A 27,734-nucleotide genomic window follows, 5' to 3' on the forward strand; every position below is an offset into this window, starting at 1 on the left:
ATTTTTAAAGGAAGTTCATTAGGAAGAGGGAAAAAAAAGAAAGTAAATGGAAATTTTAATCTATATATAGAACTGAAGAATGCTAGAATGGTATTGTAATGGCAAATGTAAGGTAAAAAAGGGTAAAAGGTGAGATTAATAGAAAACAATTAGGTAAACCAGCTAACCATTCTAATTAAAGTGAAGGTAGCAAGAGTCTAGATTACAAAGTCAACAATTAAAAGAAAAAATACCAGTATCTTCAAAAAAATATTTCAACTAGGAAAATAAGAATAGTCCAAGAATAACCAAAAGAAGATGTTAGATATTAAAAAGCATGACAGCAAAAATGAAAAACTCAAAAGGGTTGCAAAATAACGTTGAGAACATCTCTCCAGAAGTTAAGACCCAAAGAAACAAAACATAGGAAAGAAAAGAGAAGTAAGTTAGGAACAATTCAAGAGAAAAACATGTAGATAAAGAATTTCTAGAAAAAGAGAAATGATAAAATGGAAGACAGAAAATCAGTAATTCAAGAAAATTTCCCCAAACTTAAAGATAAAATTGCCAAACTAAAAGGGCCCTCTAAATACCTAAATACAAAAGTACTTATCACAATTGTTGAAAACAGAGCCATACTCAGACCTAGTATTATAAAACCTCAGAACATTAGGAATAAGAAGATCCACTAAGCTCTAAACTAGGTTTTAAAATATCAGAAATCAAAATGGCTTCAGAATTCTAAATAGCAACAACAGAATCACAAAACAATGCAGCAATACCTCGAAAATTCTAAAACAAAATGATTTCCCATCTAGAATTCTATACCCAGCCAAATTACCATACCATAAAGCATGAAAACATAAGAAATATATTTTTGATCATTCAAAGAATCAAAATCTTTACCCCATATCAACCTTCTCTCAGGAAGCTACTGGACAATCACATTGTATTTCAGCCAAAAAAAAAAAAAAAAAAAAAAAAAAGGACTAGGGGGGCAATAAAGAAGGTATGGAATATCAGAAACAGTATATTTAACATAGGAGACAGGCGGAAAGAATTATCAGGAGGCTGATACAGCATACTCAACAGCTGAGCACAATTCAACAACTGGAGGACAACCAATAGGATCAGTGTGACTAGAAAAATCCATTACTGAGGGCCATCATGACCACAATCTCTACTGCCTTCGTAATACCCTCTCTGAGGTCCAAGCAAAGAATGGCAAGCGAATCTGGCCCAGATTCATATCTGTATCTGGGCTCTCTTTACCATATGCTAGTGAAGTTTCTACTCTCTGATTCTGCTTAAATCAGCAGAAGATACTCATATTACCTCAGAGAAGAAATTCTCTTTTCATCTACTCTTAAGAGCTAAAGTAGGTCATGAAGAGATCAGAAAAGACTCTGACAGTATTTCTATTAGGTATTTCAGCATCTTGTCAACATTATAGCACTAAGATATGTCTTCACTGTGCCAAGACCTATACTTGAGAATTCTCCCATTGATAACCTCAGATGAGGTTTTAAAGAAAGGTGAAAGTATACCCTCTTTAACTTGTTTTCTTCTGTGACCCTTTATTCATAGCGGCTGTGCTCCCCTTTTACCTAATCCATCAAGTTTGTGCTTGCTTATCTCTTTCACAAAATTAAATACACTGTTTAGGAATATGTATACTGGAGGTAAAACTTACAAAGAACACCAAAAAAAAAAAAAAAAAAGCCAAAAAAATCAAGATACTGTTAAGGGGAAGTTGAAAGGATGCTATCAGGGAAAGACACACAACTAGCTTCTAATAACGTCCAGTTCTTAATCTGGGTGGTAGGCACATTGGTGGTTTTCATTTTATTATTACTCATTTCACATTCTTTTCTTTATGTACATTTCAATGTAATCAAAACAGATACTTTTCGACCTGAAAATTCCCTAGCTAGGTATTTAGCCAACATGTACTAGCTAATGTATATATTAAGGATCCACTCTAAAACATCGTAATACCAAAAGAATGGAAACAACCTAAACGTCCATTAATAGAGAATAAGTAAAATAAATTATGGTACTACCATATTATGGACTATGCACATCTTAAAAATAATGAGGTAACTTTCTATATGTACTAATATGGAATGTTCTCTAAGATAATGTTAAGCATTACAGGCAAAGAGTAGAAGAGTATAACTGGAATGCTACATTTGTGTTTTAAGTGTATAGTTGACCTTTGAACAACACAGGTTTGAACTATGCAGATCCATTTACACACAGATTTTTTTCAATAGTAAAACTATAGTACAACACAATTCTCAGTTGGTTGAATCTATGAACCATGGTTACAAAGAACCACAGCTACAGAGGGCCAACAGTAAGTTATACACAAATTTTTGACTGTGTGGAGGACTGGCACCCTTAACCCCCATGCAATTCAAGGCTCAACTATATATATACAAATATTCTTACATTATATCTTGGTATCTCTTGAAGATTTATATAAGAAAATTTGCCTCAGGAGAAGCAAAATGGGTGGTTTAGAGATAGGGGTAGGATGGAGACTTTTCAACATCTACTCTTCTGTGCCAAGAATACTTATTAATTATTCAAGAACAAAATTTAATATCTGATAAACTTTAGAAGACACAGATGTTTTCATCTTAGGCATACTGTAGTAAAATTGCTGGCACCTTACTAAAAGATGCAAAAGAATTATCACTCTGCACACAGACAGGTTAAAAGTCCTACAAAGAAGCCTCTCATACTTGAAGATGTTTTCCTAAATATATATTTATCCTGCTTTAATTTCAGACCCTTAAATTGTAAAAATTAACAGCTTTCGTGGTTGTTCCTCTGATTAGCTCTTACATGTACGGAAAGACACTAAAAATGCACTAGTGGTTTAATAGTAAGGAAGGAATCAAATATATCTTTCAGGCCCACATGAAAAATTTCTTAATATGATACCTTTTTGGAGAGAAGGGTAGATGCACAAGGGTGTATTATTTTCACATGCTTAAAAAATAGAACAATATAAATCAAAATGGCCAAAAAAAAATTACTGGGTAAACTGAGTAGTGGGCAGTGTATGTACACAAACATTAATTACCACATTGTTTCTCAAGTAACTTCCAAAAGCAGAATTTTTCTAAAAAAAATGAAGACAAGTGTTTGCAAATAACACCTAAAGAAACTATAAACTCTTGCCTAAAGATCAGTAGAACCATAGCAAGGGTAGGGGAAGGTGGGGGAGGTGGGGGAGGTGGGAGCCATAAACATGGCTGGTAGTCTTCAAAGAAGTAAAGATTTAAAGTTGACATATAATAGAACCTAGAAAATATGAAAATTTGAACTGATGGACTTACCAGGAAACTCTCCCTTTCGGCTGCTTTGACCAAACTCCTGAAGCTGAGCTTGTTGATTTATTTGTTCTTTCTGTAAATTTTCATACCAATGAGTTACTTCAGCCCTAAGATCTGCTACCTGGTCACTAGGATACATTTCAATAGTCATCTGAAATATGAGATGCAACCAATTTAAAAATACAAAAAGAACATACATTTGAACTGGGAAATGTTATCAATCTGGAAACTAAAACTATATACCTACCTTGTCAGGAAGTCCAGCTGGCTGGCATACAACCCTTAGCGGCAGGGACTGTTTGTCACTCAGTGCTTTCAAATGACTACTAATACCAGTGCCTTCAATTTGCCACTGTCTGAGGTGATATGCAAACCTAAAACACACAAAAACCACACAGAGGAAGAATATCATTTTAAATCATTTTAATGTTACAAAAGTTTTTACTATTTTACAAAATGAAAAAGCCCACAAAAGATTCTAGCACATTACAATTTACAACACTTTTCATCATATTAAATCAAACTTAAATATGTAAATAAAGCCAAGAGTTTCTTACAAAATAATTTTCAAGAAAAATTACTGAGGAAAAAAAATCCCATTAAAAACATTATTTACTTTAAAAAAGGAGGAGGCCCAGGGGAGTAGCAAAAGCAGGAGGAATTTAAATAAACTAATCCAGTAAGTGAAATGGCAAGTTGTCATTCCTACATTCAGAAGAGGAAAAAAGGTATTAGGAAATACTTTTCAAAGACATAACTGTATTCTAGTAAATATATGTTAACCAGCCTAACAACTTGATAGCTGATTCCATGACTGCTAAAAATCATAAAATGAGTTATAAAGATTAAATGAGTTATAAAGATTAATACTTCAAAGGAGACAGGCATCTAGCATGACACTCACTAAATATTTGTCAATTTTCTAACTGATTTTCAGTTGTTGAAGACAGGATCCAGGGTACCTGAATTCAGTTAAGAAAAAAATTATCAGTGTCTAAAACTAATCAGCAATTCTGGAATAAAAGGAGGACAGATAAGGAAGTAAGTGGACTTGATTTCCTGGAAATGATTCAATGTTCAGCTTCTATAAGCAAAAGAGTAATCTTAATCTTCTAGATAAGTCTGAGATAATTCTTTGTTATGAGGGGGCTATCTCGTGCACTGTAGGATGTTTGGCAGCACCCTCTACCTTTTGTATGCCAATAGCACTGTCTTCTCTCTTAAGCTGTCTGATAGTCCAAACTGTCTCCAGACATTACCTAATGTTCCCTGGGAGACAAAATCGCTTCTAGTTGAGAATTCCTGTTTAAGATTATAACCTTATCTCTTTTTAAAAAGAAAGCCCCTTTAAAAAGACACTTTTATTTACTCTCTTAACATAAGGAATACACAAATACGATAATTACTTTATATTGTCATTTTATAAACGTTAGGCAGTTTTAAATTAGGAGTAGCACTAAACACATTAAGCACTTGAAATTGTACAATGATACTACACAAGGATTTGCATGAAAATTCCTGGATAATTTTTAAACTAGCTCTTAGTTTTTGAATATTCAATTCTATTGGTTTCCTAGTTTCTTTACTTGCCACCCATAATACAAATATTTATATTAATTAGTTAACACCAGTACTAACTTTAAGAGTAATAAGAACAAGCACAAAGATTTCTATCAAGGATACTGCAATCAATTTTTCTGAGTCAGAGAAAAATTTGTACGTCTGAGAAGGGATTTTTAAACTGAAATTCATTAAACTTATAAAATGCACCACTGAATCCTAGGAACAATTTATTTTTAAAGACTTTTAAAACAAGTTCTCATTTTTCAAATATTGGTAACACTGTATGAGGACTAAGGGCTTGAACCAACAGGATCTTTGGTTTGTAGTTTGTAGACCCTACAGCATAGAGAAAATTTTAGAAAAATACCTATCATATCATTAACAGTAAATATATCTGATAGGAAAAGATGGATTATAAAGACTTTGATTTTCTACAGTATTATTTTAGCACAATATCTGAATTTTATAATGAGTATGTATTAATTTTGTATTAATTTGAGTAAGACATATCACATTTGCTTTTTTATTTTTATTTTTTTAAAGTGATAAAAGTTACGAGGCAGTGTGAAGTTTCTGCACAAAAAACTTTTAGTTCCCTTACACATTCTTTAAAAACACAAGGAATTTTTAAAGTAGAATTTCCACAAATTACAATCAGAATCAAAATAAAGAATTTTGTAACGCCTAAATGTTTTAAACCATGGAGCCATGTTATGTGTGGAATATCTTTATTATTCAGTATTTCCTAATATTTTAACAAAATGCCAATATATATCAATCGTATAAGTTTTTCATTATCAAACTAAGCTCTGAAGTTGAAAGAAGTTATTAATTTTAACAATTTTTTAACACAGTTCTTTGTACTTTTACATTTACTCATGATTTTTAACAAACAGAATTTCTTAATTAAAACTATCTACTCACCTTTCAATTCAGTCGATATATTCATAAATGTTAATTTGCTTTATTTCTGTATTACACAGGGTATGTCTAAATTAATTTATATAGATATTCATTAACACAGAATTTTTTGATCATGTTTCCATGGTAAATGGAAATTCAAAATTAAAATACTGTCTCCTAGTCCAGGAAGAAAAAAAAACAGCAAATGAAACAAATGACTCAACTTGATTCAACTATGAGAGATTATTCGATGTTCTTGTTGAGGGTTTTAGTGAAACTTTTTCTGGTAGTGTTGGTCTGCCATTTCAATCATAGTAATACTTTCTTAGAGATGAAATTCTGTCTACAGAGTCTTATTCATGCATATCTTCTCAGAGTCTTATGATTTTTAAAATTTCGCAATATTTACCAGGAACCTACATTGCCTATTCAACAGCGAAATGGAACATATAATGAATAAAAATTACTTCTGTAACTAACCCTTCACTTTTGTAAGTTATGCTTTCTACCTGCCCCCAAGAAAAACTTCAATTTTAAGAATACTTTTGGACATATCAGCAATAAAAAAGCCTGAAATTCATTCTGATAATGTGGAATTAAAAAAAAATTACCTTCTCCTAAATGCTTCCAGATGTGTCTTCAGCATAAGGAGTCCTCTTTCTATAATAGTGAGACTTGAGTGTGATTCCTGTTCAAGACTGCTAGAAGCTATCATAAGACTCTCCATACACTTACTAATAAATTCTTGCTCCTTCTCCAAACCCGTTTTACCTGAAAATCACATGTTTAGACATGTACATCAATCTTATATCCTTGTTTAGCTGTATTAAAGAAAATGAATTATAGCTAAACAAAAAATACATAAAAAATTACCTATTCAACAATATTTCAAATCACTCACCATTAATATAATAGGAGTTAATATACTGGATAGCTGCTCGACTGACATCACCAGATTGTGCTCTTAAAGCAATGCCCCAAAATTGGTCCATACCACACAGCTAAGAAAGAAAAACAGGAAATGTATAAATGTTATTATTTGTCAAACAATGTAAATTATTATATGACTGAAGTAACAAATTTAAAAGGCATACAATATCAAAGAGTTTTAATATCCTATAAAGTATTTAAAAGACAATTCCTAATTATTTAGTGTTCTTAACTAATTGTTAAGGATAAAAGCCCTGGAAATTTCCTCAATTACTGAAATATACCTGTATTGGTTCTAAAGATAACTTATTTATAAAGCATCTAACTATGTATGTGTGTAACGTTTAACTCAAAAGTTGTGACTACATAGTGGGAAAACCTCACATCTTCAAAATACGCTACAAAGGAATAACAACACACACAATTATTAGCATAACAATGTCAATGCTTTCATCCAACTTATTCTAATAAAGTCATTCCTTTCAGTTATTCACAGGAAATCAAAAAGATATGCTAACCCAAGTTGTCACTTAAATTTACATCAACCATGAGATGAAAAGAGTATTCTCACTGAAAGGTACCGAAAAAGTAGAAATGGAAAGTTCTCAAAGGTTGAGCAGAGTGAAGAAAGATAACCTGATAGATGACGGAACAGCTTTAGTGTTCATATCATCTACTTAAAAAGCAGTATTACCTCAAAATTAGAGTATGACTACTTAGGTAAATCAGATCTGTCTAGTTGTCTGAAATCACCAAATTGAAACTTAGACTGCTATCACAGTTAGGACCAAAAACTTAAAAATAAAAACAACTAACCAAACAAAACAAAACGAACATTATTCAAACAAGGAAAAGAAGGCAGGAAAATACCACAGAAGCATTCTAAAAACAATTAAAATTATTCTTTACAACACAGATTAACATCAGCTTTCTCTGCTTCTCTCTCTTTATAACACAACTCAACCTTCAAAGAAAATTAACGAAAAATATGAGTGGATACGACATAAATCAAAGCTATCATTAATAAACTGGAATATCCAGTAAGGAAGATTTTCAAGTAACAGTCTGTGTTAGGAGGGTCTAAGCATAATGCATTCGAAGAAAACCTCACAGCCACCCAACTAGGCAAATGGAACTCTAAGCCAGAGAAAAGACCAGCAATTTGTGACAGTTAATTAACTGATCATCATGCCTCATGGTCAGAGACGATTTAGGTAGATTCTGTTCCAAAACTGAAGTCTGCAACAGGAACGCTGGAGTTGCCCAAGAGCAACTAAAAGCTTGGCCACGATGAATGACATGAAAATCAGATTTTAGACAAATCAACCTTCTACTTGGTAAAATTCTTCTCTATTAGTCAAGAAATGTGCAATAAGTTATTTTAATTGAGTTATAATTAGCATACAATATTATATTAGTTTCAGATGTACAGCAAAGTGATTCAACATTTTTATACATTGAAATGATCACTGCAGTAAGATCAATTACCATCCGTCACCATACAAAGTTGTTACAGTATTATTGACTGTATTATCTATGTGTACATCATATGTTCATGACATTTATTTTATAGCTGAAAGTTTGTACCACAAGTTTTCATTAAGTACAACCAAGGTTATCTTTAGTAATGAAAAATCAACTTTGCTTTATAAAACTTTTTAAAACCAAAATAAGCTTTTTGAAACCTTAGAATAAAAGTCTGCACAGTTAGTAAATTCAACGCTTGGTAGACTACGTAAGTCACTAAGCTACTTTGAGGAATAAAAAAAAAAAATTCCACAAGTTGACCTAATAAAGTGACAAGTCTAAATCCATACCTCAGAGTTTGAACCACCATCATAGGCACTGGTAGCCAATCGAGCCAAGTTACAGAGATGCTGAAACAGGTTTAAGCCAGTCATGCTAATCGTTTCAGGCTTTAGCTGGGGCATCTTTAAAAAAAGTTTTTTTAAAGATAGTTCAGTGTGAAAATTAATTTAACAGATTTCATTTTATTGGGTTTAACATAACAGATTTAAGTAGTTAACAAACTTTACTAAAAATATTGAAGACAATGTATCAGCTCAGGTTTTTAGTGATAATTTAAAAACAGATTAAATTTAATGAAAATTTTATTCACATAGTAACTGAAATCCATCTAATACGTGTTTCAATTTTTGAGATGTACATAGGTACATAGGCCCAAATCAGAGGAAATTAACCGAAAATGTTTATCATTTAGTGTATACCTACACCAGACACATTTGTAAGATGTACAGCTACATGTACAGCTTGTGTGTAAGTTAGAGCTTGAAATTAAGATACCTGAAGGTCTATTTGTAGATCTGTCTTGGATTTACTGAGTTAGTTTATATTACCAAAATTCATTCATATGTACTCAATTCTACCACAGAGATGAGTGTTCACAGAGAGCCTTTATAATCTCAAAAACCAGCACAGAAATAATAAAGTCTATTGCTTAATTATCATCGATGTTTTAAAATTCAAATGGAAAATTATCACCTGAATCACTTTTGGCATCTGATAAAAACAAAAAAATTGATAGAACAGTATCCTTAATATCATGATAGCACTACCTAAAAATGCCTTCCAAGGAATCTATAAATCTAAACATTGGCTTCTATGTGCCCAAAGACAGAATAAAAACCACAACCGTTTAACTAAGAAGAGTCAATATATTCTATAGCTTTCACCCGAGCAGGTGTGGGCACCACCCCTGAAAACCTGAACTATAATGGTATCAATGATTTTAAAAATACACACCAACCCCCCCCACATTACTTATTAGTGTATACCTGAAGAGTTATTTTATTACTGTTAGTTTAAGTACTTTAGTTAAGAAAGATTTTTGTAAGTATAAACTAAGTATTCATTTAGATATAAACACTGTAGAGGACAAAATTAAAGCTAATCTAAATGGCAAAAATTACATAAGGACTGCTGAAAAGCAGTCCATTTTTTTTAAGTATCTCAAAAGAAGAAAAAGTGAGTATTAGAGTTTGTATTTCAAGAGAGAAAAAGGATACATAGAAAAATGACATAAACAATAAAGCTGCCAAGAAATAAAATTACCTTCTCCAGGAAAAGATGTTTGTAGGTTTCCATTCCCATAGCATGTTGATCTTTACTTCGAACTTGATTTAAAAACCAATGGAGTGCATCATCGTAACACTCAGAGTCTTCTACTAAACAATGCCATAAAATGTCAACTTGCTCCAAACTTAACCCTAGATGAAAATTACATAATTTAAATCATGGTACAACACACAACATTTTCATCCTAATTCAATGTATTAGAAGCACCAATATATACAGAAATATAAAAATTATTTCATAAGAGATTTCATATAACTTATGCTTTCAAACATAGTTAAATATACTATATATATAAATCATCTTTTAAAAAAGTAACTTATATAATATCCTAGAAAAGCCATTGGGTCTGATAATCATTCTCCCTAAAATATGAGCTTATCATTGTATTCTAGTAAACATGATTAAAGGGAGGTAATCCCCAAAGTTCAGTCAGTCCTAAGGTTTAGGGGTTAAGAATAGAGTGAATACCATGTTCAAAGCTCATTCTAAGCACACAGGAGATAATAAATGTCACTAAGCATTATTTTTGTTAACTATGAAAAGAAAGATCCTTATGATGAATAAAATAAAAGGGAACTGATTGCCTAAAACAGAACAGCAATATATCAGGGTATACAATTAGCTAGGAGGCCAATGTAATGAGATGAAATCTGTTTGGTACTTTGACCCAAGTATTACATAATTCCAAAGCGTGGCAGAAGGAATCCGAAGAACTACCCAGAATCAAAGAGAAGGCATTAGAGTAATTTCAAGTCTGAATATTGATGTGCGACAATCCAAAAGAGTAGAATAAAAACATCAAAGGGATTTCTAAAGTATATCATAAGGGGTTCAAAAGCCTGGGCATATTCCCCAGTGAGAAGGCATCTGAAAGGATGATAGAATCCTAAGAAATTTTTCTCCCCTGGGAAAAGTAGATGAGATCCAGAATGCAGAAAAACACCTCAGAAAATACTTACCTAGTAGCAATATCAGTCTAAAGAATTGGATCAGAAAAAACTGTCCAATCAGTTTCTCACAGAAACAGTTAAGGTATGGATTGATTACCTGTTCTAAGAAGATTTTTGTGCCCCTAAGAGCTAACATAAAAAAACTAGAAACAACCTTTAGTGTATATTGTAACTTAAACATTATAACTTCACATCAACTAATTAAGAGAGATAAATGAAGAAAACAGATTAACAGTCCTTAAAAAAAGCATCCAGGTAAATTACAGTAAACTATATGACAAAATAGAAGTGGCTGAACCACCAATCCACACTCAATAGGCAACATATAAGTTTCTGTCACTGTTCTAAGTTTCTTGAAGACTACAGTGACTGGTATATTAAAAATCAGTATCAACTTACCAAATGTAACTTTAGAGTAACCACATTATACCTGACAGGAACTGTGCCAGTTAGAGAAAAATAATTATGATGTATGATGATGATAAGTGAAGCCTGCAATTTGATTTTATCTGGAGTAGCTATTGAAAGCCCACACAAAAAGAGTATCTTCTGTACCCAATGGGATAGGAGAAGCAGAATAGTTTATTTTTCAAATACTGAGAAGAGTGGTTCTATGAAAATCTATACTCAACAAACATGAAACTTAATGGTGATATGAAATTGTTTATGCTAACAACATCTGTTTTGGTTTGACTTCTCCATATATAAGGTCTTTTAAAATATTTTATATTATTTGTTTCTTATATGTTATCAATCATAATGGGTATAATAAATGACCTAATAACATGAAATGTAAGTTTCCTGTCAAGAAACAGGTATCTTCATTTTAAAATCTATTGGTATTACAATGTTAGTGGCATTTGTTAGAAACAGCTTGACTTAAGTAAGAAATTACAGACTTAAACAGTAAGATAAATACATGCTTTGTCTAGTAAAACCATCACCAGTTTGACTATATTAACCACCGCTAAAGAAAGAGAATGTCCTGCTAATAAATGGTTTACTGACATGGACACACAGAAAAAGAGGGTGGAGCATGAAAGAAAACACAATCAGTCTAGCAAGAGAAAGGGAGCTCTGGCCAAAAGAAATCAAGCTTCCTCCTTTGTGAGAATATCTAAAGCATGTGATTTGGAAACAGTTCACACTTTGAATATACCAGACCAATCTCTTTTTTTTCTTGATTAAATGTTGCTGAAATTGAGTTTGATATTTATCTAAATAAAGTGAGGGTTTCTAAGTATCATCTATGAAGCCAAGCAATTTTGGATAAAATTAACCCTGACAGTAATATGTAGAAAGTGTTTTCAATTGGAGTAATAGGAAGATTCTATAATCAGAGGTAATAAAAAGTAGTCACCCTAACATGATAGGTTCCCCTATTCCAAACATTTAATTCTTGAAATGAGTCTTTTATCCACTGAGAAACTGATATTTTCAAAGACAAAAGAACGTATCAGGGTCAAGTTCCTATTACCATATACCACACCTAGACGACATTTAGTATTAAGAGTAATCTGACCACCACAGAAATCTAAAGGCATGAGTATATTTAACTGGACTCTTTGAAGAATCCATAAACATCCAAAAACTGGTTAAAATATTGATTTAAAAACTTACTGAAATGATCAGGTGATCCCAGAGTTGAAAACACACAAGTTAAGAACTGAAGTCGTACTTGAACTTCGGCACTATGGCTGTACCTATATTTAAAAAGTCATTAAAATAATTAACTGAGAGATCCTATTTTTTTAAATTACTTTTAAAGATTTAAAGTCCCTAATATTAAATTATACCAAATACGTAAAATTTCATTTAATAATTCATAATTAACATGTTAACTACATAACTTTGGTTACACACACACATACACACAAAATGCCATAAAGCCAAATGTGGTTAAGATTTATGTTATTTAATATTATAAAAATCTGTAAACTATTAGAGCACATACTTCCAAATTAGATAAAGTAGATAAGAACTAAATATTAGAACAAAGAAGCAAGTCATTTAAAAATTATGCAGTATGTACATAAGTTAGAATACTTAATAAAAACTACACTTCCTCTTACAAATTGCATATTTCATTACCACTGTCCCTCCAGTGATAATACTCTATTTCTTCAACAGGAAACATTAATAAAATCTCTCTTCATAAAGAATACAGCTGATACCAAATTCGCATTTTTAAATGTTATTTCAAATCTAAGTGATTGTAATTCATGTGTACAAAGTGCAAAGGATACTCTAAGAGTTGCCTTGGAAGCTTAAGTAGGTGATTTCACATGGTTCTTTGGGAATTTAGTTTGCAGGAATATGCGAAGGAACGGCATTTTAAGAAGTAAGCATTGGTCTGTGGTGTAGGAAGGGTAGGAGATGAGTCTGAAAAGGTAGACCGGGGCCAAACTGTGGCCAGTCTGAATGTCAGACAGTAGAGTTTACTATTGTTCTGGATGGAAAAGGAAGTCAATGACAGATGTTGGAGGAGAGAAAAGGGGTAATGATCAGGTTGGCATTTTAGGATTCTTTTAGCAACTGTGAACTGCATATTGAACTGTGTCTGTGATATCACAACATTCTAGTTCCCTCAAGCACCTGAACACCCCAATCAATGAGACTAAGTCAATCATGAGATCTTATCTATGTTACAAATCAAAAGGCGGGTAGTGGATGAATTGCCCAAATTATTTTGCCAGCAAAAGGAAGCAGCCAGTCTGAGCCTTGATCTATATATTTCAGTTTGCAAAGAGTCAAAGAGCCTCTTAATTCAATTCCTTAAAATCTTTAAGGTAAAGAATAAAATTTTAAACACTTCCCAAAATTAGCTGTTTCAAAAATTACACTAGATTTGCTATTAAAGTTTAAAGTTAAGATTTTCTAAAGATTACATTTGCTGGATGTATCTTTGTTTCCCTTTACTGTCTCATATTAACACTGGCAAAGAAAAGATGAACTTCTGCCTCATTACTGCTGCAGTATCTATGAAGATAAAAGTACTTGTGGCAAGGTGACTGGGAGTGCAAGAGAGGGGGATACAGTAAGCAACTCATAGATGAGAACGCTATCCAGATAAAATTCAAGACCAACTCTTAATAGTTCTCAACCTTTTACTAAAAGGACAGAGATTTTGTAGCAGAAACTTTGGAGTACAGGTTCAAATGCGAGTTCTATCATACATCAGTTCTGTGATTTTAAGTTATTGCACTTCTCTGAGCCCAAGTATAGGGAATGTTGGTTACAGACAAAAAGGGAATAATGTCTTGTCCTTTACAAAGTGCCTTTACTTCCTGAATACTTCCTTCCCCTATACTTGTATCTCCGAGTAAGGGACCTAGAATCCTAGAAGGCATGGATCCAGTTCCTTTGTCCTCCCTTCTTCAGCTTCCACAGTACTGCCACTGTCTCCACACTTCAGAGGACTCTGCCTTTGTCAGAATCACACTGGCTGCTGAAATCACCAGCCAGGAAGTCTCCTGGGGTGCAAATCAACAGTGTTATCAGTACCGATAAATTCTCCTGGGCTTGTCCATGGCTCCCAACATCGCAGAAAATATAGAATAAAAATAATCTCCCTATAGGCATAAAACTTTAGTGACAAACTAACACTTAAAAAAAAATCATTCTCTTTGTAGCTTCAATGTTAACACAGGATTTTTCTCTAGCGGCCACTGGATTCAAGAAATGTGTAACACATCCATTTATGAAATGAAGTGTTTCACAAGAGTGACACAAGAATCTTCTTGTCCTAGGTGAAAATCTTAGAACTTTCCCTGCTATAATCTCCACTGAACGAATAGAAAGTAATGTGCCACAAACTAATGAAGTCTGCATGCTTTAACAAAGAGCTACAAATGTACAAATGTTTTACAGCCTGAAGAAACAAGGGAATTATACTGAAACAGTCCAGACAACATCTCTCTGTTCTAAGATTTTATTCCCCTAAAATGTCAGGGAACAAGGCAGATTGGAGGATTGGAAGGATACTCTCATGTACCCTAGAAAAGCAGAAAACTCATCTCCAAAGATCACATTTTTTTTTTACCGCAGAAACAATGCTTTTATCAGGCTCTACCTCTGGCTCCACTAAAAGTGACCAACTTCCCTGTAGCCGAAGCTGTGAACAATCAAGTTTCATATCTGCGTTCATTTTTGGCACTTAATGCTGGGCTTTCTGTTTCTGAGGATGGCTCATCTATGTCTTTCACTCCCCTCTGTTAAGCTCCCATCCCTGCTCTTCAAGCACACAAGTTGTGGCTCTGGTGGGAGCTCTTTTATAACTTAAGTGTTCTTCTGTTGACAGGTAATTTGAATTCTGCGTCCTAAACATGGTGGTCATGTGTGGTTTTTTTTTTTTTTTTGCTCCTTGCTGATCTTAAAGCTTTGATAGAGTATGTATGGAGTTGCTCAGATTCAGGTCACGATTATCCTCACCACTGCTTCAAGAATAATAATTAAAGGAGGACAGACTATGAACAACACTTAGAATTTCAGTAAGATTTAAAGAGAATGCATCTTATATAGAGGTAATTTTATAAGCAAAGCTATGAAACAGAGTAAATTTAAGAAAATCTCAAAAATAATTTGACAGGCTTGAAAACAGGATATTTAAAAAAAAAAATAATTGAACAAAAAACAGGAAAGTTTAGTTTAGATTTTAGAGAGCCCAGAATACTAGACTGAAGAAACTGGAATTTATTTTTCATGCAGTTTCTTGTTTGTTTTATACCATAGTTTGCTTTAGCCAGGTACCTACAATTTATAGATCATCTATTATGTGCCAGATACAGCTTATTAATTTAATTCTTGAGTTATTTATCACCTCAAGTTTAAATGTTCTCATTTTTAAAATAAGACTTCCTACCTCAAATGAACTGTTCTGTATCTTGAAGTTAATAATACTTAAAAGGTATCTGGCACATAGTAAGGATCAATGAACACTGGCTATTTTTATCACCATCATCATCATCATCATCATCACTATTTATGTTTGGAAATAAAAGTATACAAAAAAGGCCCCAAATCTCCAAGTTTTAGGTGACTAGGAGGATGGTGGTACTCTGAAGAGCACAGTAAAATCTGGAGAAAGAGCTAATTTGTGGTTGAAGATACATGAATCCATTTTTGGAGATGAGTAGTATGCCTTAGAAGTCTACAACTTTTCTGAACACTTCTAAAGTCTGATCAGTTCTGATCTATATGCAAGTTTTCTATGTGGACGTTTTCTCAATAAATACTGTGGCTACTTCTCTTATTCACTTGACGTGCGCTGATACTGACCCTGAGCTGCTTTTCCTGAATTGACTACCAGCTTCCACTAACTGACTCACAAGCAGAAACTTTCTGAATTCTACATGTTTCCTTTTTGGTAAGCATCTCTCTATAAGAAGCTTTAAACACAGCCATAACACTAGTCAATTTCTACCAACTCTTACTTAGACTCACTTCAAAATATTGAGAATATTTTTAATGATGAAATACTAGCCAGTTATAATATCACAGTTTTTAAAGTTTTCACACATCCTGAACTAATATAAGTATCCAATTATAATAATAAAGGAAAGTGTTTTAAAATAATTCTCTGTTAAATCTACTTGTGTGGAAGCAAATATTTCAGAAGTTTTAGAATCCATGAGTAATACATTAATAAAAGGATATTTTGGTGATTTCTGAAAAAAATATTTACTTTTGATTCCTGAAAGCAATGACTTTGAACTGAACTCAACAGTGAAGTAAGTCAGAAAGTAACACATTATATAAACTGACTATACTTCAATTAAAAAAAATAAGTGAAGGTTAATCAACAAAGTTATATAACCTACATTTCCCTAAGAATTATAAAAATAACCTTATAAAATTCTTCAACTTACAGAGAATTTCTTTCTCTTAAAAATTATATAAGTAAAATTTTCATTACATTTATTTACTATACGAAAGAAAAAGAGTAGGAACACTGTAAAATTATCTTCCACAGGAAAGACAATCAACACACATAACTTAGCTAGTTAAGGAATACTTACAGTGCATGCTTTTGTCTTCCTTCTCTTACAGCTTGAATATAGTATACCAAATTATCAAAGAAAAGCTTCATCATGTTCAGTTCTTTTTCTGCCCACCTTGCCAATTGAAAGAAAAAATAATTTTAAAGGATCAGAGAATAAATTTATTTTAGGATAGGGGAAAAACTATCTTAAAAAATCTTCAAAAGCAAAGCCGTTCAATTATCAAAAACTTCTAAGTTCTATTTATAATTAAATTGTGAAAAAGGTATAAAGCAATGCACCTTAATTTTGATGAAGTTAAAGTACTATTGTTTTTTAACTCTCAAAATAATCTCTGTGAAGGGGATAAAAATGTCTGGCAGAATGCTAATTATAAATGATTAACTTGAATTAATATTAAAAAACAGTATGATACAGTCCTTGTAAGGATGGACTGTGTGCCTTGTTCATTGTTTAGCGGAGTGCCTAGCAGAACACATACAATATGAACTAACAGAGTGAATCAGTTGGGTTTTTTATTGTAAATAATTTGCTGTTTTAAATGATTTTTTAATCAAAGAAATATTCAGGTATTAAGCTCCAACACACACTAGAATAAAAAAAGAAATAATGAATGATAAAAATAATCAAAGATGCCAGGGTCCATAACTAACAATTTATTCCATATAATACTTACTAGCAATGTATCTATAACATGTATAGATGTAGAAGTATTGAAATCCCAAAACTTCTGATGTAATTTACATCATGTTTTTGCCATAGCCTTCTTTTCAAAATAAGTTACTCTTGCCTTGCCAACTACTTGCCAGTCTGTTTGCTGGCTACCTTAAGATTTACTAAGAGGATCAAAGATAACAATTTCCAATTTTAAAATATGGGCCATTAGAGTTTGAAAGATAATACATTATCAAATGCTGAGTGCTGCTGCACATAATAAATTCACAGTAAGTGGAAGTTTTTGCCATTATTGATGCCAACTAACCATAGGAGTGCAGAGGTTTTTTTTTAAGTGATCCACTTGATGACATTTAGGATACCAGTCTCATCTTGGAATTAACTGAGCTCCTTTATATTTAATTCAAGGAATAACCTAAAATGGTTTCAACTCAATATACTTAGGTTCAGGTACTTGATGAGTTACTCAGTATTCAGTTTTGTACTTTTGTAAGAATGTTATCCTTTGTTACTCCTCAGTATAAACCCCACATGACAACAATATCAACCTGCCCAAGTTAGCTATCAATGAATCACTATAATACTTTTGAATTTTGTAATTCGGCCATTTAAAAACTATGGGAAGAGTCAATAAAATAAAACTCATGCTATTCTTGTACTTAAAGGATGCTAAATGCTTTCCCCCCATTCCTCTGTTTAGCATCTCAAAGACCCTCTTTGCACTCACAAATAGAATTGTCACTAGGGTCATACTGTAATATTAACCAAAGAAGAGACCTTCACAGATGCTTTAAAAAAAAAAAAAAAGTAATAAAGGTTCAGGCTAAATAGATCCCCTATTAAAAGAAAAATAAAAAGCAGGGGCTATAACTCAAAAGAACTAACTTCATCCTATTTACAACTATAGTGTAGACTTCCAAGAATTTTAAAAATCATATTCATTCGGAAAGCAAACAAGTACTCCTAGCAATTACTCTTAGATGTGAGAAGGAATTGGATAAAACACCATCCTTCCTGACCTCACAAATAATCCTTTAACAGGTCTAATTTTTCTTAAAATTTAGAAGTCTCTGCAATCTCTCCAAAAAGTCTATTTTAAATAAAACAAATAATACATTCTTACAAGTTAATGACGTTTGTGACAGCCAACTTTCTCCAAAATATTATCAAAAATTGGATCAGTATCGTATCAAAGTACTCTCCTTAAAAGAATTCTTTAACATTCATCCTAAGTTTTCTATATATGTAAAGGATTAATAGGGTGATTGATCAAGATTATCCCTAACATGTCTAAAACCAATTCCTAGTAATGGGAAAAATTAAAGGCATCCTCAAGTGTTTAATGTGTGAATCTTCTTCAGGAGTCCTTTGCCATGGCCAGATGTACAAAAAACCTTTACCCTAAAATTATAGCATTAATTGTTACAGTATTTTTTTCCAACTACAAAGAATACAAAAGTCAGATTTCCTACTGATGGGGATATAATCTCGAGGGAGCTAAGCGGCAGAGATAGCACTCTGAGAAATGTAAGAAAACATTTAAACTACACAAAATTCAAATTTTCCTGGTGCAGAATAAAAGCTAGTAAGTTACTCAAAACTTTGATAATTATGATTTGAAAAAAGCATTTAAAATGAATACTTCTGTTTCTTTTATTTACTTACATTGTAATCCAATGTGTATCATAACTGCTCCCAAACTGCTGAAAAGTACCAAACAGTTTTGGAAGAAGACGAAGTGAAATTACTACTGATCTGAAACAGCAAGAACAGGTATTTGTAGAATAAAATAATTTTAACTACTATCAATAATTCTAGCTTTTAACAGAAATTCAACTATTTGAAATCTTAAATGCAAAAAGATTTAATGAACTTTACCTATATTTCTATGCAAACATTAAAAAAAATTTTCTCAAGTATCAATTTATTATACATTGGGGCAAGAAATCCAAGTTTTAAAAACCCAATTCAAGGTTTTTAAAGTAAAATATACAATATAAATAACTGAGTATAAAAACAAGCAAAGAGCATTTAAATGTAAATATGTTTTTCATGAAAGTATTCTCTAAAGAGTCATTGGTGTTTCTGAGGATTTAATCAAGGAAAACAGGAACCAGCAGCTTAGTTAGGTAAATTATCTAGAGCAGGGCTTCTCAAAGTTTAGTGTGCACTTGATTCACCTGGGAAGATACTGTTAAAATGCAAATTCTGATTCAGTAGGTCTAGGGTAGGTTCAGGATTGCATTCCTAATAAACTCATAAGTGATAGTCAAATTGCTGGTTTGCTGGATCATATTCTGAGCAGCAATAATGTAGAAAACATTTTTCAAATTATACAAATTATCACTTTCTCACTAATTCTCACATAATATAATCTGCATCTAAATTGAGAATCACTGCATGATGAGCCATGTTAATGATTGAAGCACACAATATACCTCAAGCATAAAGGGGCCAAAAGTTGATAGGAAACCACTCTAAAACCTCAAGTAGATCTGAGTATGCCTATCTTTTGGGGTGGGAGGGGAATGGGGTATAGAGAACATACTGACATACAAATCCCCGAAGTCCTAGTAGGCAAGGAGGTTGGCTGCAGGAGCCTTGAAAGAAGCAAAACAAACTCTAATAATGTACTGAATTTCTTTTATTTTTAAGCTCAGGTGCCAATATTGCTTCATGAAAGGATTTTTGAAAAGAGAAAAAGTTGGCACCCTACCACAAATAAGTCCTCAAAAATGCCTACTCTTTTCGAGAAAGGTACCAGGGATGTTAGAATACAGGGTTGCATTGCTGGGTAGGAGGGAAACAGTGGTGGATAGAGTAGGAGAAATTAGACAAGTTCCTGTTTCTAAATAAAACCCAAAGCACTTAAGTGGGACTACAAAGCCTTGTGTGACCTATCCCCATTCCTCCTATCAGTTCAGCTTAATTTCCTTCCCATCTTTCTTTTTGCTATTCCTTCAACACACAACAAGCACATTCCTACCTTAGGGCCTTTGCTACTAGCTCTACTTGGAATATTCTTTACCTGTAAGTTATCTACCTGAAGGACTCCTTCCCTCACTTTATTAGTTTCTTCAATTATCAACAGAAAGGATGGCTCTGACAACTCTATGTTAAATAATATCCTTCCAATGCTCCGCGAACCTCTTTATTTCCCTTGATTCCTTCCTGACATTTTTCATTCATCATCATCCGATTACCCTAAACCATCCTGGTTCTTTGCTTGATTCAAAGTTTTTGTTGTAACCAGAAGCTTATTACTAGGCAACAGTGTGTTGAGACCCTAACTTCACGTTGCCTTAGTAGAATGAATACACTTGCTGGTGGTCTTCACAGTTAAGGTCACATTTGGACTATTTTTTCCTAATCTTAGACTCCATATTTTAAGAAGACTGATGTGTTCTACAAAATGCTTTTCAGTCACTTTTAATTACAGTATACTTCAAAAGTTGACATGAAATGCTGTATATAATATAGTCTTTACAGAGGGAAAACAAAACCCAAAAAGTTACATAGTACCATCCATTTCTTAATTACATGAACCTTTATTTATGTAAACAGAATCCCTGACACATGCAATCATTTTACTAGAGAAATCTTTTGTATACAAAGGCAAAAAACTTCACACACAGGTTAAGTATCTATAGTGGATCACAAACGGCAAAAAACAGCACGCTGGATAGGTTTCCAGAGTCTCAAATCAATTCTTGAGAAGCCACGGAATTTCAGGAGATACCTAGCATAGGATATGAACCTACCTTCTAGTAAACATAAAATACTAAAGGGGCTAATTACAACCCAACCTCTACTACTTCCACCCTACTCACTGGACAGCAGTCTTAACTCACTTAATCACAGTAACTACTACACTGAAAAGTCATGGACTTTTCATTGCGAGAGCTACTGTCTACCTCATGCCCTCACTTTATGACAACATCTTGCAAACCAGTCTACTATGTGTTTCTGTGTGTAACTTTAAACTTCCTGAACTGATGAAATGATATTATGTGCTTTATAGAACAATCTACCTAAGGCTAAATGTGCACAAGACACATGCTACATATCACAGAGACTACACAAGGTATTTTTAAAAAGTGTTTACAGTGGTTTTGTATAAATGGTAGAATTATGGGCAATTTATGGAAGACTTTAATTTTCTTTTTCAGATCCCTGTGCTTCTCGAGAAGTAATAAGCCCACATTACTGTTCAAAAGAAAACTAAGTTCCTTTTATAAAATAAGCTGGTCTAAGACCATAGAAAAGCAAAAACAAAAATTGCTGACAGGTCTACAAACCGCAGCAAGTGAGGAACTAGAAAGAAAATGAAAAAGCACAGAGAAAATTAAAAAGAAACACACATAAAACCTTTGTAAAGTACATAAAACAACTGACATCATCAAAAAGTAGACAACTTTTTTTTTTGGTCAAATGTTAAGAAAATGGTAAATGAGTCCCATTTGTTTGTTTCAACATAAGAATAGCTTTCCTATTAATATTAGCACTTGTGTGCAACATTCCTTTCTTACTGTGATGGCACACTCAGGCGGCTAGGCTTGGAGAAAGGATTCTTGTGTTTAGAATAAAATCTGTCAAACTCTGATGTCACTACTGACATTCTGGGCCACACCACTCTTTACTGTGGGAGGCTGTCCACTGCATTGAGGGATGTTTAGTATTTAGTAGCATCCCTGGCCCAAAGTAGTATCTCCAAATCCCACTTATTAGTATGACAACTCAAAATACCTCCAGGCACTGATTACTGCCTAGAAAAAAAATCTTCCCTATTGAAAAACCACTGGTTTATCAGGAAACTGAAACTAATGATGTTCAAAATTAATTTTTTAAAAATCTGCATGATAATTTCAGTACATTCAGCTGGTATACACTGGATGTGTTGCATATTTCACAGGCTAAAAAATGCCACCATACTCTAAGTACCGGCACATATGACTAATTCAGTTAAGACTAGCATAATACAGCAGCCCTCTGAGGAGTAAATTTTGAGGGCAACATTATCAATACAATAGTTATGTTTACTATTATATTCAATAAACTATTCAATGTATATTCAATAAACCATTAAGTAACTATGATTAGGGTACAGGATTGCCTCCAACAAATGAAAAACGCTTGTCTTCAAGTAAACTTGGGTGTGAACAAATTAAAGCTTAAAAAATCCAAACTGGCGATTCTCCATTTTATACATAATTTTTTCCTTTTGTCTCTTTTAAGTTTCCCTACTTTTAAGAGAAATGCTCATTGTGAAAAAAATAGAAAATAGAAAAGCATTAAGAAGAAAAAATTAACTCTATCCTCCCAGAAATAACCATTCTACAGACTCACTTATTGCTTGCAATCTTTTTAGCCAAGTGGGCCCATATCATTACATAACCTTTGAAATCAGGACTCTTAAAGGCCACAGGATATTTCATCTTTCACATAGCTTTTTTTCCTTTGCATTGAAGTGTAACATACATGTAAAAACACACATAAATCTAAGTGACAGTTCAAAATATTAGGAGGTGAGCACAGCTGTGCAATGCACACCCACGTCAAGAAATCATCACCAGCGTTCCAGAAGCCTTGGCTGTGTCCTCTTTCCAGTCACTAACAATCCAAAAGTAACCATTATCCTGACTATTAAAACAATTTTCCTATTTTTGAACTTTATATAAATGGAGTAATAGAGATACTTCTTTGTATCTGGCTTCTCTCACTCAACATTATGTTTGTGAGATTCATTTACACTATTCCATGTAGCTGTAGTTCTTTTACTGTTACTACTACATATTATTCCATTCAACAAACAGTCCACAATTTAATTTACCTTCCTATTCTTTTTTTGGCATTTGGATAGCAGCATCAAGAATAGTTATTCTGAATAGTGCTTCTATGAACATTTTTGAATGTGCCTTTGGTGACCATTTGGATGTATTATCACAAGGCACACACTCAGCAGTGGAACTGCCAAGCCATAAAGTATGCAGATGCACATATAGGGAATCTAAGCTGATACATCCACTTTAAAAAACTGTTCAGTGTCGGGGAGCTATTATAGGTAAGTAGTAGAATGCATGCCTAGCTGCACGAGGTCCTGGGTTCTTAGATCCATTAAGAAAATAAATAAATCTAATTACTACCCCCTCCCCCCAAAAAAACTGTTCAGTGGTTTCACAAAGACTTTTAAAAAAACATTTTAAAATTAACTTCTATAATACCTACATAAATGAAGAAATATCATCTGGCCATTAAAAGCATTCCTTCTAAGGAATATATGCCAAATGAGGCAACTGATCCACTAATAGGAGTCTATTAGTGGTTTCTTATATCTGCATGAATAAGCAGTTTTTCTACTGTGATTGTTCAAATTAAAGCCCTTTAAAGACCAAAAGTAGAAAATGAAATATTGCACATATTTTTCTATATCAATTAGATTAAAAAAAATTAAAGCCATAAAATATTCAATAAAATTAGACATTTATATCAGGCCTATGCAGATGTTAAGCTGAAACATTAATATAATATAATAAAGTAAATTATTAACTGAATTCACTACATCAGAGAATGGAACAACATTAACAAAGCAGTATAAGACAAGAGAAAAGAGAAATTGTACCATGGAACAGAATTGAAAATCAAGAAACTTGTCGTAATCATTTAAGCCCCAATAAAAAGTATGTAAATATATAGCAGAATTCAAACTAGAGAAAAAACACTAACCTAATTCTTTGTGCACTACAGAAATCAAAAGATCCACCCAGATGGAAGAGCAATGCCATTATCAAATGTTAATATTTCAGCTTAACTTCACTTATCTTATTCAGTTTCCTTTATATATAACATAACAGTTCAACAACATTTAACTGTAAACTGAAAATAAAGTAATCACCACTATGTTCCCAGAATCAAGAGGAGAGTATTATTATTCCTTTGTTTCTGTTGGAGGGCATCTAACCCATAATGCCAAAATGTGCCAGGAGAAGCATAATAGAGTGATAAAATATAAACTCTGTGAGGGAATATTTAAACCTAATGTAAAAACCACAATTACTAAAAACTAGGGTGATAATGGTACATTAAGTGCTAAGAAACCCCACAACTAGTCAATAAGAATACACAAAATGAACTTTGATTTCTTAATAAAAAATTTTAAATTCCTATTTACCTGTTGTTTCCTAAATTTTCAAGGCAACCTTCAATGAATCTCATTCGAATTTGTCTATCCGTAAACCAACATACTAAGGAACAAAGAAGTTTTTCTGCTTCATTTATTAATCCTTCAGAAAGATTAACCTGCAAAAAATGTATATACATAAAGTTACTGTTTATACTGATTGTATTTTGCTGTAATTTGGTAATCTTTTGGTTCTATTAAATAACTTACTGCATCATCATCCTGGACTATATCCCACAACAAAGTGTTTCCTTTCTTGCAAACATTATCCAAATTAATGTCTGTCACAGCATTACTGTTGAATTGATGTTTATGAACTGCAGGTCCTGAAGGGGCAAAATATAACACACTATAGAGGAATGCAGCTGACTGAAATTGTAAAGTGAATTATAGCATTCATAAAGTTAACAAATTCAAAGTAAACTATAAAGATAAATCTCTTCTTAAATCACAAGACAAAAACAAGATTAACACAGTAGTTGCTTTATGAATGGCAAAGAATAGTATTGTTTAGAGATTGATATTACTAAAGTGAAAAAGAAGTTTTCTTTTCATAGCCTCTTCACTATTTCTTGTAAGTATGATTAAAGTTTTTCACATATCAAGAGAAATGTATATAAATACTTGAAATTCAAATTAAGCATAAAAAAGATGATTTATTTGAAATAATTATATAGCCAAGGTCATTCCTCTAAATGACCTCCTATAAAGTGTCTTGTACCTAAAGATTTTTTTGAGATGATTTACTTAAAACATTCAATTAAATTCAAAGATTTTATTATAACAAGTTATACTTTAAGTGCCAAACTATAGATCCTCACGAGGGCTGTTATATTAAGCAAAAATGCTTCTTTGCTTTGTGTGTGTTTTTTTTTTCTTAACAGTTTTACCATGAAATTTCTCTATTAAATTGTACACATACATTGATTTCATTAGAATGAGAGTTGTGTAACCATCACAATACAATTTTGGAACACTTTTATCACCCTAAAACATTCCCTCATACCTAATTACATTTAATCTCTGATCCCATTCCCCAGCCCTAGTCTGTTTTTCCATCCTCATAAATCAGCCATTCTAGAAATTTCATGGAAGTGGAACCATACATTTTTATAGTCTTATGTCTGACTTCGTTCACTTAGCAAAATGTTTTGAGGGTCATCCACGTTGAAGTACCTATCAGTATGCGTTTCTTTTAATTACAGAATATTGCATTATGTGAAAATGTTGCATTTGTTTATATATCTACCAGTTAATGAAAATTTGGAGTGTTGCCAGTTTTTGTCTAATATGAATAATGCTGCCACAAATACTGATGCAATAAGTCTTTGTATAGACACATATTTTCCTTTCTCTTGGGTAAATACTTAAAAGTGGAATTGCTGGGTCATAAAGTAAACTTAAGTTTAACATTTGAAGAAACTGCCAAACTGTTTTCCAAAGTGGCTATGTCAATTACATTCCCAACAGCAGTGTGTAAGAGCACCAGTTCCTCCAAATCCTCCCCAACACATACAATCACTCTTAACTTTAGCCATTCTAATTGGTGTGCAGTAGAATCTTGTAGTTTTTAATTTGTATTTCCCTAATGACTGATGATGCTGAGCATCTTTTCATGTGCTTATTAGCCATTTGTGTACCTTCTCTGGTAAAATAAATCAATTCCCAATTTTTAATCAAGTTGTCTTACTAGATAGATGATTTGCAAATATTTCTCCCAATATGTGGTGGCTTCACTTGTTAAGATTCGGTGGGGGGGGGGTGTCAAATTTTAATAAAATTAATTTTTTCAAGTAAATACATAATAAAGATACAGAACATTTCTATCACCCCAAAAAGTTCGCTTGTGTTCCTTTACAATGAATTCCCACCACCAGTCATTGAGATTTCCACTTCTATAAGTTACTTTAGAATATTCTAGAAGTGCACAATGATATACACTATGTACTCTTCTCTCTAGCTTCATCTGCTTAGAATGTTTCTTGATATTCATCCATGGTGTTGAAATGTATCAGTAGTTCTTTTCTTTTTATTGATGAACAGTACTCCATTATGTGAATATACCACAATTTGTTTATCTGTCAATTAATTCCAGTTGAGGCTCATGAATGAAGTAGGTGTTAACATTCAAGTACAAATCTGTGGAAATAATTTTCCATTTCTCTTGGGTAAATATCTGGAACAGGAATTTCTGGGTCTTATGATGGGTACATACTTAAGTTTATAAGAAACTGATAAAATAGTTCTCTAAACTGGCTGTCTTATTTTATACTCCTCAACAGCAAGGAGAGTTCTAGTTGCTCTACATCCTTAGCATCATTTGATATCATTAGTCCTTAATTTTTTTACCCATCCCAAGTGAGTAAAGAATCTCACTGTGGTTTTATTTTGCATTTCCCAGATGACTAAAGACATTGAGTATCTTTTCATGTAATTACTGACCATTTTTATATTTTTATGAATTAACCAAATTATTCACATCTTTTGCCCACTTATAAACTGTCTTACTGTTTTCAAAGAGTTCTTTATAGTATTAAATATATAACGATATGTCTATAAGATTTGGAAAACATTAATACGTTTAATATATTGCTCAATTTCTAACTTCATATAGCAAAAAAATATGTACAATATTGAACAAAGGGAAAACGGGGTAAGAACAGAATGGTAAAAGTTTAATAAATATAGTATCAAATTCAACTGATCTTAATCTTAATCTTAATCTATTCATTTCTCAACAACCACAGTAATACAACAACAAAAACATCAAAATAACCTTATCTAGATTATATACAAGAAACATCTGAAATCAAAAAGTTGCTGCCAAGATCCACATTGCATCTCCAAGTCTGATCATAGCCTTATAGCATAAACATAATCTATCAGGTTTACTTTGTTTGTAATTTACTGGCATCCCAAAATCCACTTCCTAGGTTGGCAAATGCTGATGATATGTAACCAAGCAAGAGTCTGGAATATGAACCTTTAAATTGCCAATTCTAAAACTATTTTTTCCCCTCTTATTTTTTCTGCTTTATCTTTTATTATTCTTTAGCTCTCTCTAACCTCCATTCTTCCAAGATTGGTCATGTCCTATCACTTTTTTTTAGATGGA

The 27,734-nt window shown here is 32.6% G+C and overlaps 1 protein-coding gene across 4 annotated transcripts in view; it reads right to left on the reverse strand.

Annotated features, from left to right (window-relative positions):
- The window catches only part of USP34 (ubiquitin specific peptidase 34), a 202,374-nt gene that overhangs the window by 93,993 nt on the left and 80,647 nt on the right, over positions 1–27,734 (reverse strand). For all 4 annotated transcript variants that reach the window (XM_074341183.1, XM_074341184.1, XM_074341182.1 and 1 more), the window contains 11 exons: positions 24,830–24,945; positions 24,611–24,738; positions 19,108–19,197; positions 16,786–16,881; positions 12,389–12,471; positions 9,795–9,949; positions 8,540–8,653; positions 6,694–6,793; positions 6,404–6,563; positions 3,574–3,700; positions 3,330–3,477 (listed from right to left, as the gene is read on the reverse strand). In XM_074341183.1, coding sequence (XP_074197284.1) covers positions 3,330–3,477; positions 3,574–3,700; positions 6,404–6,563; positions 6,694–6,793; positions 8,540–8,653; positions 9,795–9,949; positions 12,389–12,471; positions 16,786–16,881; positions 19,108–19,197; positions 24,611–24,738; positions 24,830–24,945 — 1,317 coding nt within the window. The remainder of the gene's footprint in view (positions 1–3,329; positions 3,478–3,573; positions 3,701–6,403; positions 6,564–6,693; positions 6,794–8,539; positions 8,654–9,794; positions 9,950–12,388; positions 12,472–16,785; positions 16,882–19,107; positions 19,198–24,610; positions 24,739–24,829; positions 24,946–27,734) is intronic.

This window comes from Camelus bactrianus, chromosome 15 (genome assembly GCF_048773025.1).
Source record: "Camelus bactrianus isolate YW-2024 breed Bactrian camel chromosome 15, ASM4877302v1, whole genome shotgun sequence".
Lineage (NCBI taxonomy): Eukaryota > Metazoa > Chordata > Mammalia > Artiodactyla > Camelidae > Camelus > Camelus bactrianus.